The 17,508-nt window shown below is 43.8% G+C and overlaps 1 protein-coding gene across 1 annotated transcript in view; it reads left to right on the forward strand.

The window, feature by feature from the left end:
- SH3TC2 (SH3 domain and tetratricopeptide repeats 2) overlaps positions 1 to 17,059 on the forward strand; it is a 53,110-nt gene extending 36,051 nt beyond the window's left edge. The window contains exons 13-17 of the mRNA XM_045551419.1: positions 8,971 to 9,121; positions 11,107 to 11,229; positions 12,420 to 12,570; positions 14,370 to 14,566; positions 16,116 to 17,059. Of these exons, the coding sequence (XP_045407375.1) occupies positions 8,971 to 9,121; positions 11,107 to 11,229; positions 12,420 to 12,570; positions 14,370 to 14,566; positions 16,116 to 16,307 (814 nt within the window). The 3' untranslated portion in view covers positions 16,308 to 17,059. The remainder of the gene's footprint in view (positions 1 to 8,970; positions 9,122 to 11,106; positions 11,230 to 12,419; positions 12,571 to 14,369; positions 14,567 to 16,115) is intronic.
- Positions 17,060 to 17,508: the final 449 nt, after the last annotated feature.

The raw sequence follows: 17,508 nt of genomic DNA on the forward strand, positions 1-17,508 counted from the left end.
TTTTGTGAACAAGCTTTTGTGTGAAGATGTGTTTTCAATTTTCTTGGGTGTATATCTATCAGCAGAATTATGGAGTTACATGGTAATTCTATGTTTAAACTTTGGGGGAACTGCAGACTGTTTTCCAAAGTGACTGCACGATTTTACATACCCATTAGTGATATATGAAGGTTCCAATGTCTCTACATCTTCACCAATAGTTGTTTGTTTTCTTTTTCCAATTTTTTTTTTTAGTTTTGTTTTATTTTTATTTGACAAATAATTACATCTATTTATGGGATACAGTGTGATGTTTCCATGCTTGTATACATTGTGGAATGATCAGATCAGGCGAATTAGCATATCCAACACCTCAAATATTTATCATTTCTTTGTAGTGAGAATATTTATTTTATTTTTAAATTAAATTTAATTTTTTTTATTTCAGAATATTGCAGGGGTACAAATGCCTTGGTTACATATATTGCCCTTGCACCTCCCAAGTCAGAGCTACAAGCATGCCCAACCCCCAGACAGCGGGCACTGCACCCATTAGGTGTGAATTTACCCATCCCCTCCAATACTTGTTAATGGTTGTCTTTTTTGTTTTAGCCATCTTGGTGGGTGTGAAATCGTATCTCATTGCAGTTTTGATTCACATTTCCCTAATGACTGAAGATGTTGCCCATCGTTTCGTGTGCTTACTGGCCCGTTGTATACCTTTGGAGAAATGTCTATTCAAGTCATTGCTCATGTTTAAATTGGATTGTTTGTCTTTTTATTGTTCATAGCTTATGTCTCCTTTGTTGTTCAGTTCAAGGAATCTTCTGATTTCCATCTTAATTTCATTATTGACCCAATAATTGTTCAGTAGCAAGTTGTTTAATTTCCATGACTTTGTGCAGAATTGAGGGTTACCCTCAGAATTGATTTCTAGTTTTAATCCACTACAGTCTCAGAAGATACATGGTATGATTTTGATTTTTTAAAATTTGTTGGAACACGTTTTATGGCCTAAGATAGGATCAGTCTTGGAGAATGTCTCATGTGCTGATGAGAAGAATGTGTATTTAGTAGATTTTGGGTAGAATGTTCTGTAAATATCTCTTAGGTCCATTTGTTTTAGGGTATCATTTAAGTCCAGTGTTTCGTTATTTATTTTCTGCCTTGATGATCTGCCCAGCTCTGATAGTGGGGTGTTGAAGTCCCCAGCAATTATTAATACGATGCTATTATTTTTTTCCTTGCTTAGCTCTAGTAGAATTTGTTCTATGTATCTGGGAGATCCTGTATTAGGTGCCTTTTTACTATTGAATTGTAACCATTTTCTACATATAATAATTCTTTAAACATTTGGTAGAATTCAGAGGTGAAGCTATTTAGGCCTGTGTTTTTCTTTGTAAGGAGTTTTTTCATTACTAATTCAATTTCTTTAGTTGTTATAGGTTTATTTAGATTTTCTATTTTTTTCTTGATCAATTTTGGTAGTTTTTATATTTCTAGGAGTTTGTCCACTTCATCTAAATTATCTAATTTGTTGGTATGCAAATGTTCACAGTATTCCCCTATAATCCTTTTTATTTCTGTAAGGTTGGTGGTTGTCTCCATTTGATTTCCTGAGTCTCTTCTCTCTTTTTTATTTTTCATCAGACTAGCCAAAGGTCTGTCATTTTTAAAAAATGTTTTAAACAAACAAACTTTTGGTTTTATTGATTTTTCTCTATTGTTTTTCTATTCTCTATGCCATTTACTTTGGCTCTAATCTTTATTATTTCCTTTCTTCTGTTTGCTTTGGGATTACTTTGCTCTTCTTTATCTAGTATTTAAAGGTGGAATGTTAGGTTATTGGTTTGAGATTTTTTCTTTTTGAATATAAGCATTTACAGCCATAAATTTTCTTACGAGTATTGCTTTTATTCCATTCTATAACTTTTGGTATGCTGTGATTTTGTTTTCATTCATCTCAAAGTATTTTCTACTTTGCAGTTTCTTCTTTGACCCATTGGTTATTTAGGGATATGTTGTTTAATTTCCACATTTGTGAATTTTCCAAATTTCTTTCTGTTACTGATTTCTAATTTTATTGCATTGTGGTGGGAAAATATACTTTGTATAATTTCATTGCTTTTAAATTTATTGAGATTTGTTTACGGCCTAACATACTATCTATCCATGGAGGATGTTCCATGTGTGCTTGATAAAAATGTGCGTTCTATTTTGCTTGATGTGGTGTTCTATAGATACCTGTTAGGTCTAATTATAGTTAAGGTCGTCTATTTCTTTGTTGTTCTTATGTCTAGTTGTTCTAGCCAAGTTGGTTATTAAAATCTCCAATTATTGTTGAATTGTCTATTCTTCCCTTTAATTCTGTCAGCTTTTCCTATCTGTATTTTGGGGTTCTGTTATTATGGGCATATATGTTTTTAATTATGTCTTCAGGATGGATTGAGTCTTTTATCACTATAAAGTGTCCTTCCTTGTCTTTGATGACAATTTTGGTCTTTTTATATGCTATTATAATAGTATAGCAACTTTAGCTGTCTTTGGTTACTGTTCACATGATGTATCTTTTCCCATACTTTTAGTCTGTTTGTGTCTTCGAATCTAAAGTGTATCTCTTCTAGATAGTATATAGTAGAAACATTTTTTTAACTCCATTCTTCCAATCTCTACCTTTTGACTGGAGTGTTTAATATATTTACATTTAATTAATTACAGGTGAGATACAATTTATGTCTGCCATTTTGCTATTTGTTTTCTCTATCTCATATCTTTTTTGCTTTTCTATTTCTCCATTTCTGCATTCTTTTGTGTCAAATAGATATTTTCTGATAGACCATTCCAATATACCATTGTCATTTCTTATACTATATTTCTTTTGGTTATTTTCTTAGTGGTTACCCTGGGGATTAATAATTAACATCTTAATTTATAACAATCTCAGGTGTTTCCTTCCTGATCATACACACAGCCCTATACATGCATGTGGTCTTCTGGATTCCCAGGAATATTTCAGAGCTTCTCAAAGCTTCTTATGGACATATCATCCCCCAACTTTTCCTTTTATGTCTTTTTGTTGGCTTGTTTGGTTCAAATATTTTCACCACCTAAGGCAGTTATAATGTGAAACAATTGCTGCTGATTGTTTCTGACAAACACCTCAGGGAAAAAGGTGTTCTGCACTAAGTGAGCTCAGAGTCAGGTCAAATAAAAACATGCCCTGTGAGTAGAGGCTTTCAGGGAACTTTCAGATAGATCAAACAGTGATAATTCTCTGGGGATGGAACTTTGGGGGTGGGGGGGCTGGGGGGTGGGAAGGGGTGGATTTCAAGCTCATAGTCTCTTGCAGTGGCTGCTGGTTTTTCCAGCCACCATTTTTAGGCTATTTGTTTTTAAGGTTACCACATGGCTGGTGCAAGCAGGATGGCCCTAGGGCAAGTTGAAAAGCAACAAAGCTTAGGATTCTTGATAAGATTCAGCCCTTTTTCTGAAAAAATGCTCCTTGCAAACCTTTGGTTAATATTCAGAGTTCTGAAAAATTTCAGTTTGGCAATTTTTGCTAGTGTTCTCATAGCTTTTATGGAGAAGCAGATTTTTGGAGGTCCTTTACTCCGTTTTAGAAGTTGATCTAGCATGGAATTTTTAGTTTTAATCTTCTATACTTCTAAACTCTGAGATTCTTATTCATTCAACTGGAAGGAAATAAATATCCACTTTTGCTTTACCACCAATATAAGTGGTAAAGTGGAAAATTGGGAAATACTTTAGGTGTCAGAGAAAACCCCTGCAAACATAAGGTCATTGTGCCTTTGCACAATAGCTGGTTCATCAAAGGGAACATGCTGTAATGCTATATTTATTTGGCATGTGTAAATTACCTACTCCTACAGTGCACTCAAAAAAAAAAAAAAAAAGAAAGAAACAAAAAGAAAAATAAAAGGAAAGAACAAAGAAAAAGACCAGCTACAGATCCAGATAAACAAGTGTTTCCATGCACCCGGAGGGTGGTTACTGTAATTTAGTACTAAGCTTCCTGGTAGCTGAGGTAAAAAGGGGAATGCTGTATGAGGTTCTTACTGTCTGATAAAAGAACATAAACAAATGTATTTGTCAGAGCAGATTTTTTTCCTGGCACTGATTTCTAGGAGGAATTTATTAAGTGGGTCTTGATGTAATGGACAGATTTCTTCCACTAAATTCCCCTTAAGGGATTTGCATTCTCACAAAGCTCAAAGCCATAGCAAGCAAAGGCAGGAAGTGTTCACGGAAGAAGTGTCAGGCTTCTGTAGGGACAGGTTTGGAGGGAAAGGAGACAATGCTTTCAGCAAAGGATGGGGGTGATCTGTCAGGTAAGACTTCATGAAAGTGGCAGCATTTGAGGAGGCCCTTGAAGGATAAGTAAGATTTTGAAAAGTGGAGAAGGGGAGAGAGAGCATTTCAGGTATAAGGAATGGCTGTAGCCATAGAGATGGCTACGGGGACACATTTGAAAGACGCTTTGTAGATTTGATAGACAGATTTTGATCAAACAGATGTGGGCAGAAGGAAGTCTCAAATCTGTCCCCTAGGAGGGGGTACGGAGGTTGAGTGGGCATGGGGGTGGCAGTGGGCTTCCGGACCTGCACAGTGAACATCTGTAGTGAGAACAATGGTCATGGTGGTAACAGAGCATTCAGTGAGCATGGCTTGTTTATAAGCAATATGTAAATCTCAGGATAACCTCAGGAGGAAGAAAGAGTCCTGGGAACTGAGAGGTAAAGAAGCCAAACAACTGGTATGAGGCCACATAGCAGGGATTGACACCCCAGCAGTCTGAGGCCAGAGCAGGGTTAGCAAACTTTAATAAAGGATCAGAGAGTAAATGTTTTAGGCTTTGTGGGTCACATGACCTCTGTCACAACTACTCTGCTCTGCAGTTGCAGCACGAAAACAGCCATCGACAATATGTAAATGAATGAGTGTGGCTGTGTTCCAATAAAACTTTATTTATAAAAGCAGGTGGCAGGCTGTATTTGGCTCGTGGGCCATAGTTTGTCAGCCCCTGATCTAGAAGGCATATTCTTAAGCACTCTGTGTATATTCTGCCTGCCCAGACAATTCTCACCCTAGATCCACACTAGGTGTGGATGGCTATATAGTGAAACCTAGTGGAATTGTGTGGATGAGATTGGCTCATTTTTTATCAGGGCTGACCCCTGCCTGCTACAGTGTCCAGACTGATTATGCCGCTTGGTTTCGCTGGTGTTAGCTCAGATCCTTGACTCCCCGACTTAAGGTGATTTTTACTATCCCACGCTACCTTTTTACTGATTTTAATTCCTCCTATTTGAAAGGTTTTCTCTGGGATTTAGAGGTGGGGGTGGCAGAGAAGGGCAAGTAGATTGAAAACTTTGTCCCTGCCTTCAGGTTTTTGCCTTGGGACACTTTGCTGTTCCCTTGTCCAATACCTTCAGGGTCATGCCCTCTCTGCCTTCCAGGTAACAACTACAGAATCTAATTTGATAAAGTTTTTCATTTCTCAATGGGAGGGATCTTTGAGGGTTTTATCTTCCATCTTCAGGTGATATAACACAGACTGGCACCTTGTTCTGGAGCTGAGCCAGGAGGGGTCCATGAGAACTTTGTGGCTCTATTGAATCAATTCAACTAACACTTACTGAGCATTGACTATGGCCCAGACACTGTGCTAAAAACTGGACAAAGGAGCTATGGTCCCTGAGCTCACAATGCTAACAGAATAGCTCAGGTAATAAACATTATATAGTCACCAAGGGTATCATATATATATTGTGGCAAGTGCCACAAAGGAAGTGCATAATATTATTATTGGAAAGAAGGGATGCCTTGCATGTAATAGGTCCTCAGGAAATAACGATTGATTCTTTGCATGTGAATATAATAGTAGCCTAGAAGCCATTATTCCTGCCTTTTATTCCTATACTTATGCTTCTTACTGCTACAGAACTGAAAAAAATGCTTCAGTATCTGGTTTTGCATAATAATATAACTAATATGCTAATCCTTAACACTTTTGTAATCCTAAATAAGGAAAGGATTGCTTTTGCAAAATGTCTTCATATAGTCACAAGGCTATAATGTACACTACCACCCCAGTTTTGCAGATGAGAAAACTTTGTTCAAGCTGTAAAATAGTGTATGTCCTTAAAAACTTAACGTCTTCCCACATGCTGATATGTGAGCCAGAAATTAAGAACTGCTTGCGGGTGTGAATGTGGGGAATCTGGGGTCAGACTCCTAGGGTTAGAGCCCAGTTTATTACGTGGTCCAGATTACTCTTTCCCAGCCTTACTTTTGCATCTATAAAATGTATACAATAATAGTACTGATCCCTTGGGGCTGCTATGATGATTAAATGAGATTATGCATGTAAAGTACCTGGTACACACTAAATGCTTAATAAATGTCAGGTAACAATACTGCCATTGTTGCTATTATAAGAAAAAGCAGCAGAGAGCTCAAAATAAAGCTTTAGAAATGTGCAGGGAACCTTAGGTAAGTTAAAAAAAGAACCCACTCCACTGCGTTTCTTTATTTGCAAAGTGGGCTAAGATCTCTAAAGGCTTAGGGCTCCTATAGGAATTTAATGAGATAATGCATACTGAAAGTGCATATCCCAACACCTGGCACAGGGTCAGCCCTCAGTGAGTGGCAGTTCTTATTATCAAAACAAGACCAGTCAGTGGGGGCTGGGCTTTGGGCAGAGGTCAGACAAACTCATCGGGGCAGGCCGGGCAGGGACCTGGGAAACCCCAGCAGGGGTTGGTAGGAGGAAGTCCGGGAATGCAGGTGTACTGGGGTCACTTGGCCACAGGCCCATGGCTGTGTATCAGCCAGGAAAGAAGAAACAAAGACTCAGCCCCAGAGACTGAACTTGGGGACAGGAAAAATGAGAAAAAGAGAAGAATCAAGATTGGAAAGGAGAGGAGCTAGCACGGCAGGGCACAGACGCAAGGGATCAAGTCCTGCCTTTCCTTGATGACATGTTTCTTTGGGGAGAAATAGTGATCTCCTCTCTTCCACAGTCATAATGAACTCAGACAGAGCAAATACCGGCTCTGTGATTTGGTCTCTCTGTAACAACCCAAATCTTGCTTCCTGAGGGTTTGGAGAAAATGGACTGTAGCCCAAGGACAGCACATGCTAATAATCAAAAACACAACAGGAAACACGATCAGGATGAGATTCATGGCTCCTGTCTCCATCCGCTGTTGCAGTGAGCGTGGGGAGAGCCGCGGAGGCCGGGCCTGCCGAATCTCTTCACCCTGCTTGAGGTTCAGGGGTCTGGAGCAGGGGAGAGAAGGGCAGGGCTTCCTAGAGTGAAAGAGGCCTGTGGCTGCTGTAGCTCAGCCAGGGAGATTGGTGATCAGCTCTGCATGGTGTGGAGTTCCTCAGCTCCCAGCACATTCTTGCCGCTGAGAATTTTGAGAACTTTGACATTGTAATACTTGGGACAGGGTGGGCAGTGCCCATCCTGGATGTCAATAAATCTCGTGTCAAGGGCAGGGCAGTGGGGAAAGCTTGAGTTCATTTATCTCAGTCCTTACAAGGGCCCAATGCCTGGAAGGCTAAGAGCTGCCTCACTGTCAGTAGGGTCAGGACCACATGAGTCAAAGGCAATGCTTGGTCCCATCTCAGTGCACACGGGGTCCGGGTGGTTCATCATGAGGCAGTAGCCATGTTTGAGGGGGATTTTTTTTACCTAAGTGTCCACAGATGTGGTTGATGATGATTAGTGTTTCTAGAAGGAGTTGCATAATTTGGTGCAGTGGTTCTCAAACTTTGGCGTGCGTGAGCGTAACCTGGGTTGGTCTTAGAAATTCTGCTCCCTTGGCTTGCAAGTGCAAAGACTCTGATTCAGCCAGTCTGAGGTAGCTCTGGGGTCTGTGTTTTCAATAAGCTCCCCAGTTAATGCTGGTGAGAGTGGGCCATGAATCGTGCTTTGAGAAATGCGGGTGCTGCGGGAAGAGTCCTGGGCTGGGACTCAGGAGAAGGGAGTTCTGGCCCCGGATCCCCCTCCTAATGTGCTGTGCACCCTTGTGTGAGTCATTTCCCATTTCTGGGCCTGTTTCCTCTATAAAATGAGGGGGTTGGACTAGATCAGCCAGTCCAAGCTGCGCAATAGAATCACTTGGGGAGCTTTGACCCAGAGCTGGTGCCTGAGCCTCCTCCCCAGAGAGTCCAGGGTGCGGGCTAGCGTGACATTTCAGCACACTGGGGAGAGTCTGGCTGTGTGTATGTTTAAAAAGCTTCTGGATGAGTCTAACTGCACTAGGGTTGAGAACTACTATCTAGATGATGCCCAGTCTTCTTTCCCAGTCTCAAATTCTGAATCTGTGCAACAATATATTGCCTACGCCTCATTTCTTCTTTAATCCCTATCACAGGGGAATAATTTTCTACGTAATATGATTTTCAAAATAATTAAAGTGTGCTTCATAAAGCACCAAACTTTTAAAATTTTCACTCTACTTTGATTTCTCTTTTTAAACAAAACATCAAAATCTTTTTGATGAGTTAAAGTTACCTCTATGGTCACTAATTCGTGGATGCACTCAATAAATACGTGTCTGGTGTCTACTGTGGGTGATGTGATTTTGAAAAAAACGTTATAGTGCAGTGGAAAGATTGATGGGCCGTGGGTCAGTAATAATAATGATGACAACTAGTGTTTAAACATTCATTATGTACTTACCATGTGATAGGCACCATTGGAAGCACTCTAGCTTTATTATCTCTTTTAACCCTCGAGACATTCCTCTCAGGCAGTTATATTTCTATTTTACAGAGGGAGAAACCAAGGCACAGGGAGGTTCTGTACTTGCTCAAGGGCAGAGCTGGGGTTGGAATCAGGCCCTGACCTCTCTGTGTGATCTGGGACATGGTTGTCCCCTCTCAGACCCTCAGTTTCATTCTATGCTGAGTGAACTCCGAGGCCCCTTTGAGCCTCACAAGTTCCTGTCTGTCCCGCAGGTCCCTCAGGAGGTCCCTCACGTGCATCAAGGAGAGTCTGCGTATCTTCATCGACCTGGGGGAGAGAGACAAGGCCGCGGAGGCCTGGCTCGGGGCGGGGCGACTCCACTACCTCCTGCAGGAGGACGAGCTGGTGGAGCTGTACCTGCAGGTAGGCCTCCTGCGCAGCGCTCTGGGGCCTGCTGACTGCGCCACCTGGGCAGGCAGCTGCACCCTACACATTGACCAGCTGGAGCCAGAGAGGGGTGACGTCCAGGACAAGCCCTCGGAGGGAGGGACAACAGTGCGCTGCTCCCTGGACACATGATGGAAACCAGGATGGCCTGGCCAGCTGAGTACAGTCAGCAAGGGGCCAGTCCCTGGGTCCCCTACGCACATGTGAGCTCTGAGAGAATGCCAGGGAGACTGTCCTCACATGTCACCTGTAACGTCACCTGTCACTTTAAGTATATCCATCTTAATGGATATACCTTGGCTTACTGGTTTTACTGCAGTTTGTAGCAAGGTTGGTGTATGTGGGGAATTAACACTGTTCTGTCTTTTTTTGTTGTTTGTTTGTTTACATATTTTTAATATCTGAGATGTGGGTGTAGTGTAGTGATTAAAAGCCTTGGCTCTGAAGAGAGAAAAGCCAGAATCAAATCATAAGGATTATGGACTGTGTGACTCTGGGCTTGCCACATGAGCTCTCGGGCCTCAATTTCTTCATGAGGGAACCCCATTTCTTAGCATAAGGATTAGGAAAAAGTATGTATATATAATATTTATTTATTTATGTTTTATTGTATTATACTCTATGCTATATATGACATATATTGTATATTACATTTATATCTATCTCTCACTTGCATAGTAGTAAATGCATACTTCTACTGAAACTCAGTAAAGGCTGCGTAACATTGTGTGCTTCCTCAGGACAGGAAACTTTGCTGAACACTTCACCTGCACGATGTAGTTTAGTCCTCACTGCAAGTGCAGTAGGAGTTTCTATCCTAGTTCACAGTTTACGGATGAGGCTCAGAAAAGCTGGGAATTTGCCCAAGGTGAAACAGCTGGCAAGTGGTGGCACTGAGAACTACGCACAGACAGTGGGACCTAGCGCCTTCACTCTCAGCCCCCACCTATCCTGCCTCGGGATTTTAGAGCTGGAAGGGTTTTCAGAGAGTGGACCTTCTCCCTTCATGCTCTGGGCGGCTGAAACCCAGAGGGTTCAGGTTGCTAACTGTATGGATGGCGAAGCGTCCTGACTCCGGGACTGCATCTCAGCGCCGTTCCCGCTCTGTGCAGCTGCCCATAATGACAGTGTTCACTGGTCAGAACTGGTCCCAGGCCCCACCCAAGCCCAGGCTGCCACCTAACTGATGTTCCTCAGGGTCATTCCCAATAAAGTCAATCGTTCTCTACCCGAGGCTATTTGAGGTACTCTACTTGTGCAGCAGATGCAGCAGGCTGTTCTTCACTTTGCAACTTCATCACATTGGGTTTAGGTGCAATTTGAAATAGTTTGCTAGAGAAGAAGAAGCTGTGGGGGCTAGGAGAGGGTACTGGGATGGAAGACATTGGCATTTGTTTGCCACTATTTATTGGTGTGAATTGGGGAGGTCCCATTTTCCTTCTGAGCCTCACTCTCTCCATGTGGAAAGTGTAGGTGTTGGATTAGATCACTGTTTTTCAATTTCAGTCATTTATAAATTCAGTTTAACATTTTGCTATATCCATGTACCTTTTATATCATTATGCACTTATTTTTCCTTGACTCAACTTCAAGTCTTCTTAGCTTTCTACACTTAGCCTTATCTTACTCGATGCTATCTGAAATCACAGGTTTGATGCACAAATAGTCTTTTTTCCTAAAACACATTAAAATAAATATTTAACCATGAAAACTTAAAATGTTTATCTATGTACTGCTAAAAAAAAATCTCTAGCCACCAGGAGTAATCTCTCATTCCGTGATGGGGACATGCCAGACTGGAGAATTTCTATCTTTCCAGCACTATGAATGTGTGGGACAATTCAGGATTTGGGGGCCTTGAGCAGAGGGTTAGCGAGGCAGTCTGTCTTTTGGGCCTGCCCATGCTGTGTAGGGCTGGAAGCCTCCTCTTTGCTTTTAACAGCCCTCTCTGTCCCACCCAGGCAGCCATCCAGGCAGCCCTGAAGTCAGAGGAGCCCTCCCTGGCCCTCAAACTTTATGAAGAAGCAGGTGACGTGTTCTTCAATGGGACCCGCCACAGGCATCTTGCAGTGGAGTATTACCGGGTAAGTCACTGCACAATCATGGGCAGGGCCCCACTGGACTTCAGTCTGGGGGTCCCTCCTCCCCTCTCTTGCTGGAATTTCTTTTTCTTCCCTTCCTTGTCTGGCACCCACCTACTTGCCCTCATGCTAATCTAGCAGGTACTCAGGGAAGGATCTGATAAACTCAGTCATTGTCAGGCTTGATAATTTATCCTTCCTGGGATAATACACCATAATAATTACATCTCTTGGGTGCATGGTACTTCACAGTTTATAGCACACTTCCATGCTTATCAGTATTCCCCACTTACTACTGGTGGCATGGTGGGAGATTATTTAAAGAGGTACATAGATGTTTTTATCAAGCATGTATTAAAACATTTTTAAAAAATTAAAAATGTATAACACCAGCTCATCAAACCCCAAGTTCACAGATATTATTGCAAAAGATGAGGCAAGAAAATAAAAGAGTTGATTTAAAAAATAATACAAATTAAATAAATGTCCAGAGATTAAGCAGATACATCAAAAATTATGAATGTTGTTTGCCACTGACTGACATTTGGCAACTCATATTATCCTAAAATTTCATTTGTTTAGTTATTCATTCATGTGTTTGTTGAGCTGTTTATTCAATCATCAAACATTCCCAAACACTCAGTCTTCGCCAGGCATTAAGCTGGGCGTGGGGAGAATGAGAAACACATCCCAGATTGTAGAGGGGCTTATTTTCATATACATTTTGCAGATGAGAAAATTGAGGCTCTGAGACATGAAGTGACTTGCCTAAAATTCTATCATAGTTAAAAAAATAGAAATGACCATTGATTGAGCATGTTCAGACACTTTGAGCGTACTCGTTTGTGCACTTCATAAATTAGCTCTGTGGGTGCTGAGGGAGCACATAGCTGAGAGACAAATAACTTCCCGTATGGCCTTGGGAAGAGCCACGATGTCCCTTTCCCCAATTTTAGGGGGCCTGATGACCTCTAGTTCTTCCACCTCTAAGATCTGGGCAAAACACCAAGAGCAAAGACCAGGAGAAAGAGTTGAGAAAAGGCGCTAAAGGAAACGCAGGTGCACCGCCCTCTGCCCCTGTTTTAGTCGCTGCCATCCAAGTCCTGCCACTAGAATAGAAGCCTCCTGGTGTGTGGTAGGTATGTACTGATGGTTCTCAGCTGGACTAAGGTTTCCGGTGCCTCTGTCCCCAGGGTGGGGCTGTTCCCTTAGCGAGGAGGATGAAGGTGGTGAGAACCGAGCTCCGGATTTTCAACAAGCTGACGGAGCTGCAGATCAGCCTTGAAGGCTACGAGAAGGCTTTGGAATTTGCCACCCTGGCTGCCAGGCTCAGCACGGTCACAGGTTGGTGGTCCCCTCTGTCAGGCACGTTGAACGAGAGGGGCGGCTACTCAGGGATGGACAGCAAAGCAATGGCAGCATGGGTGCTGGAGTTGGACTGCGTGGGTTCAAATCCCAGGTCCCACTGTCAGAGAGACCTTAAATCTGCTTAACTTCCATAAGCCTTAAGTTAGTCATTGCCAAATCAGGAGTAAAAATAGCACCCACCTCATGCAGTTGTTATGAAGACCAATGATTATCCACCCAGAGGCTGCAGCACAGTGCTAGGTACACGATAAGTCCTGGGTAAGTGTTGCCTGTGCCACACTACTTATCATATGACATTTGGTTTTGTTCCCCAGTGTAAGACAAATGGTATTTTATCCTAGGCAGAGGTGATGTCCCCATTAGAAATGGACTGTACTCAGATTTTTTAATTGGTTGATTGTTAGTCAAAAGCTTATTTTTCCATGGAATAGAAATGTACATGAAGGTCAGGTTTCCATTAATCTAACTCACAACTTCGTTGAAATACCTTACATTTATAGCAAAGGCTAACGGGAAATGATACATCATTAAAACAGAGAAAAGGCAGAATGAAAAAACAATATCCCTCGTCTTGAATGCTGGTGCTTGAGGCAAAACAGGTTTGATTAGAGAAGGCTTGATTAGATGTAGGGGTAAATGGAGTCTTCTGTGATGGTTCTAGAAGGGACTTCTGGGCATTTTCAAGGGCATTCAGTGTGGCTGGTACTGGACTTTATTGTGTCTAATTGCACTTGAGAGCTCGCTCTTTTTCCTGCCTTTTTCTTTACTGCAGAAAACCTCATCTGAGCAACTGTCTGCTACTCTCAGGCAAGGCCGTAGGGGCCCCAGGCAGCTCCTTTGAGCACTTTTTATCCTTCCCAGACAGGAGCTGAAAGGAGGCTACACATCCTTCATGCATGTACTTCCCCATGACTGGATGTTTCCATATCAGAGAATGTTCTCTCCCTTGGACTTTCCCTTTAAATCTTGGCTTTTGACCCTTTGAAGCTTCTTAACAGCAATGATTTTAGATGGCCTCACACAGCCACCTTGAAGATATGCCAAAGACAGGATTGTCAGCCTTTGTTTCCTGTAAGAGGTCACTCTGAATTAAAATGATTAGTTTTTAAAACAACAAACCCACCCAAACCCCAAACAACAAGTCCTAGGGCCATTAGAAACCAACATTCTAAAGCATGGCTTAAAAGTGAAACAGGTCTCTGGAGCTTATCTGAGGCCGGGAGTTGGTAAAGGGCTAGGAAGTGACTGCTACTTGGTAGCAGCCTAAGAGAAGTCTCTGCAGAGTGAGACTTTCCTGTGGGGAAGGCGTTTGTTACACAGAGTTACTCACTGGAAGGGATTCTTGGCTACTCAGTCAAGCTAGTCTTATCACCATGTCCCCTTGCAGGGATTTAGAAATAATTCGTTCCCAGAATCCAGTGTTATAATGACATCTGCAATAAGGAGAACGTTTTACGCAGAGAATCATCTCAGAAAACCTTGACTAGCACATGTGCTCTGCTCAATCCCTCTTGTAGAAGAGCCCCATGTTTTCTTTTGTGACACTTATCACAGGTGTAGTTGTGCATGTGTTTGTGGGATTGTTTAAGGAATGTCTGTGTCCTCTGAGACAATAAACTTCATGGGGGCAGGGACCTCTTCTGTTTTGTTCCTTATGTCCCAGGCACAGTCGCTGACATCTAGGAGACCTTCAAAAAGTTTTACGGAATGAATGAGTGAATGAATGATGCCAAGTGTTGGCCCCAGGATCTCTCTCTCAGTCTTCCCATTCCTAGGAGATCAAAAGCAGGAGCTGGTGGCCTTTCACCGCCTGGCTACGGTGTACTACTCCCTGCACATGTACGAGATGGCTGAGGACTGCTACCTGAAGACTCTGTCCCTCTGTCCCCCCTGGCTGCAGAGTCCCAAGGAGGCCCTGTACTATGCCAAGGTGTATTATCGCCTGGGCCGACTCACGTTCTACCAGCTGAAGGTAAGAGCCTCTCAGGTAACTTCTAAGGGGAAGTCACAGCTACCATCCAACCATACTCTGTCTTCATCAAAACATGGCGAGGAAGCTTTGGGGTGGAGTTGAGAGGACCAGAGGAGTGAGATTGGGAGTCTTGTTTCATAGAGTGGGAGTGGCTCCCCAGGGGTCACAGTGACTCTTCCCACTTTGCCCCACTGGGGACCTCACAGGTGCTCCCATCCCTGCCGAGGAGACAGATCATAGCTTCCGTTTCTCCTTGTCCTGCTATAATTTCTGTGGCTGCTTTAGCAGGTACTACGGGTATACTGCCTCGTGCCTGTGAATCCCTCAAGGGCCTATGAACATATATAAGACCCCCAAACAAAAGAACTGTAAGTCCCAAAATTAAAATCAAAATTAATACTTAATTGTGTGTTCATAAATGTCACAAATCAACTAGTCAACTGCAACTCATTTCTTATAAAGTTATATAAAACTACGTTTTATGAGAAATGTGAACGTATGTTAATGTTTGAGACAATCAGGTGTGGGGCTTTGCGTGTAGGTACACCTAGATCCCAGGAAGGTTTTAGCCCTGATGCTGCTTGCTGGGCTGCAGTTGAATCCAGAAATTCTTATTTTTCTAGTCACTTCTAAAATGGTGTTGGTGGTCTGCAATTCTGTTACAACCGGGACCCTCAAACTGTGTCCCAGGTTTGGTTCCCTTTTACCAGAGGTCCCCGTCCTCTCCAGCACAAGCCTTAATCTCTTAATACGGTGGCTTCTGAGTCACCCTCTGTTCGGCCCCCAGGGGACTCTCAGGGCAGCTCCGCTGTCCTTTTCTTACTTGCCAGACTTACTTCTGGCCCGAATAAATTATTGAGGGTTAATGGAAACCAGACTTTTGAGTCTCACCCAAAGAAGCCTCTGTTCCCTGTCTTTACCACATGGGGAGGGACAGGGCTAGTGAGGGACTCCCTGGTCATCTTGCCTCTGCCCCACAGCTCCCAGGAAGTGGTCCAGGGACAAAGTGTGTGCGATCTGATTGTATCAACCAAGGGCTCTCGGGCTTGCAAAGGGAAGGACTCAATTCAAACCACCTTAAGCAAAAAAGGCAACTTATTGGCTAAAAGAATTGGAAAGCTGAGGTACAGACTTAGTGGCAGGTAGCTCTGGATCCCATACTCACGTGTCTTTATGGATTCCCCACCTCTCTCTCTATGTTTCTACTTTGCTTTGTTTCATGACCTTTTCCCCTCTATACACTGAAAAGTCCCGGGGAGTGACAGGTAGGTCAGGGTTGGGTCATGCACACATTCCTGAAGCACTGTGCCCAGGGCAGTGGGGTTTCACAACTGGCCGAGCCTGGGTAAGGTGCCTCCTCTGTGCCTGGCAGGAGGGCGCTGTGATGAGCGATGCCACAGGGACCCCGTGGAGGGGAGAGCAGGTCCCCTAAGGAACCAGGAGTGAGGATGGGATGTCGGGCAGAAAAGAGCTGGAGTTGCCAGCACCGCCTCGAGCCTGGAGCATGTGCTAATGCTGTCTCTTCTTTGCCCCCATACCATGGGGTTAGGATGCCCACGATGCCACTGAGTACTTCCTGCTGGCCCTGGCAGCAGCGGTCCTGCTGGGTGACGAAGAGCTGCAGGCCACCATCAGAAGCAGGCTGGACAGCGTCTGCCGGAGCCCACTGTGGCACAGCAGCACCTCTGGGTGCTCCTCAGAGAGGGCGCGCTGGCTGAGTGGCGGGGGCCTGGCCCTCTGAGGAGAGCGGTCCCATCTCTGACTGGTGCCATGGCCAGGCACGGCCTCGCTGCCTTAGGCTCTTAGGTACTGATAGGAGGGCCGAGTCCCCACCTGGTCCCGTCCCCCCCCGTGTTACAAAGAGAAGAACCAAGTCCAGAGGGAGAGAGAGGGCTCGTTCCAGGCCCCACGGAAGCTGATGATGGGGTGGCGGTTGGAAATCCTAGCTCCGGGCTTTGCGTCTGGGGCCTCTTCCCGTTGACCATGGCCCTCGCACACAAATAGCCTCTGAAATGCACTTTCTCAACACCTAATTCTGGAGAAGATGAGAAACCTTGCCCCTGGGAACCTTCCTTCCTTCCCTCCCCCAGGGAAGCAATCAGGCTCTGCACGGGGAAAAGGCAAGCGGATCAGAGATCATGCCCTTCACCGATTTTCTCAGGGAAAGACCCCTCGCCTTGTCAGCGGAGAAACCCATAGTTTTTTCTTTTTCTTTCTTCAGAACCAAAGCAGGTGCCACTCCTCATGCTCACGAGGACTGGCAGGAGGGAATTTGCCAGGCTCTTAGCTCAAAAGACACAGCCTCAGAATGGCCAGATGGAGCACACGGATTCCCTGTCTCCGTCCTGTTACCAGGCTGTGGTCCTCCTCATCTCCCAGAAACTCCAGGGAAGCTTTCTAAGGGCCAAGGCTTGGAAATTGAGCCTTAAGAAAATTATGATATAAATTACATGTAAATAGTGTATATCATTAAATATTGTCCATGTACATTTACACACACGTCTTGTCTCCTCCATGATAGGGACAGATGAGATGGGAGACTTGGCGGGTGGGTTGAGATACCAAGGGTCTTCCTGATCTCAGGGCAGCTCCTTTACAAAGCCCTTCTATTAGTTACCTATCACTGCGTAACACTGAGTGGCTTGAAACAACATTTATCTCACAATTTCTGTAGGGCAGGAATCCAAGCATGACTTAGCAGGGTCCTCTGTCTCTGGGTGGCTCTCAAGGCCACAGTCAAGGTGTCTTTTATAACCTGTCTTTCATAACCTAATTGCAGAAGTGACATCCCCTTCGTTTTGCCTGTTCTGTTCATAACAAGTGAGTCTGTAGGTCTGGTCCCCACGAAAGGGGAGGTGCTTACCAAGGGCATGAAAACTGGGAGGAGGGGAATCCCTGGGGATCATTGCAGACGCTGCCTACCATGGGCATCCGAGTTCTTG

This window comes from Lemur catta, chromosome 5 (assembly GCF_020740605.2).
Source record: "Lemur catta isolate mLemCat1 chromosome 5, mLemCat1.pri, whole genome shotgun sequence".
In the NCBI taxonomy this organism is placed as follows: domain Eukaryota; kingdom Metazoa; phylum Chordata; class Mammalia; order Primates; family Lemuridae; genus Lemur; species Lemur catta.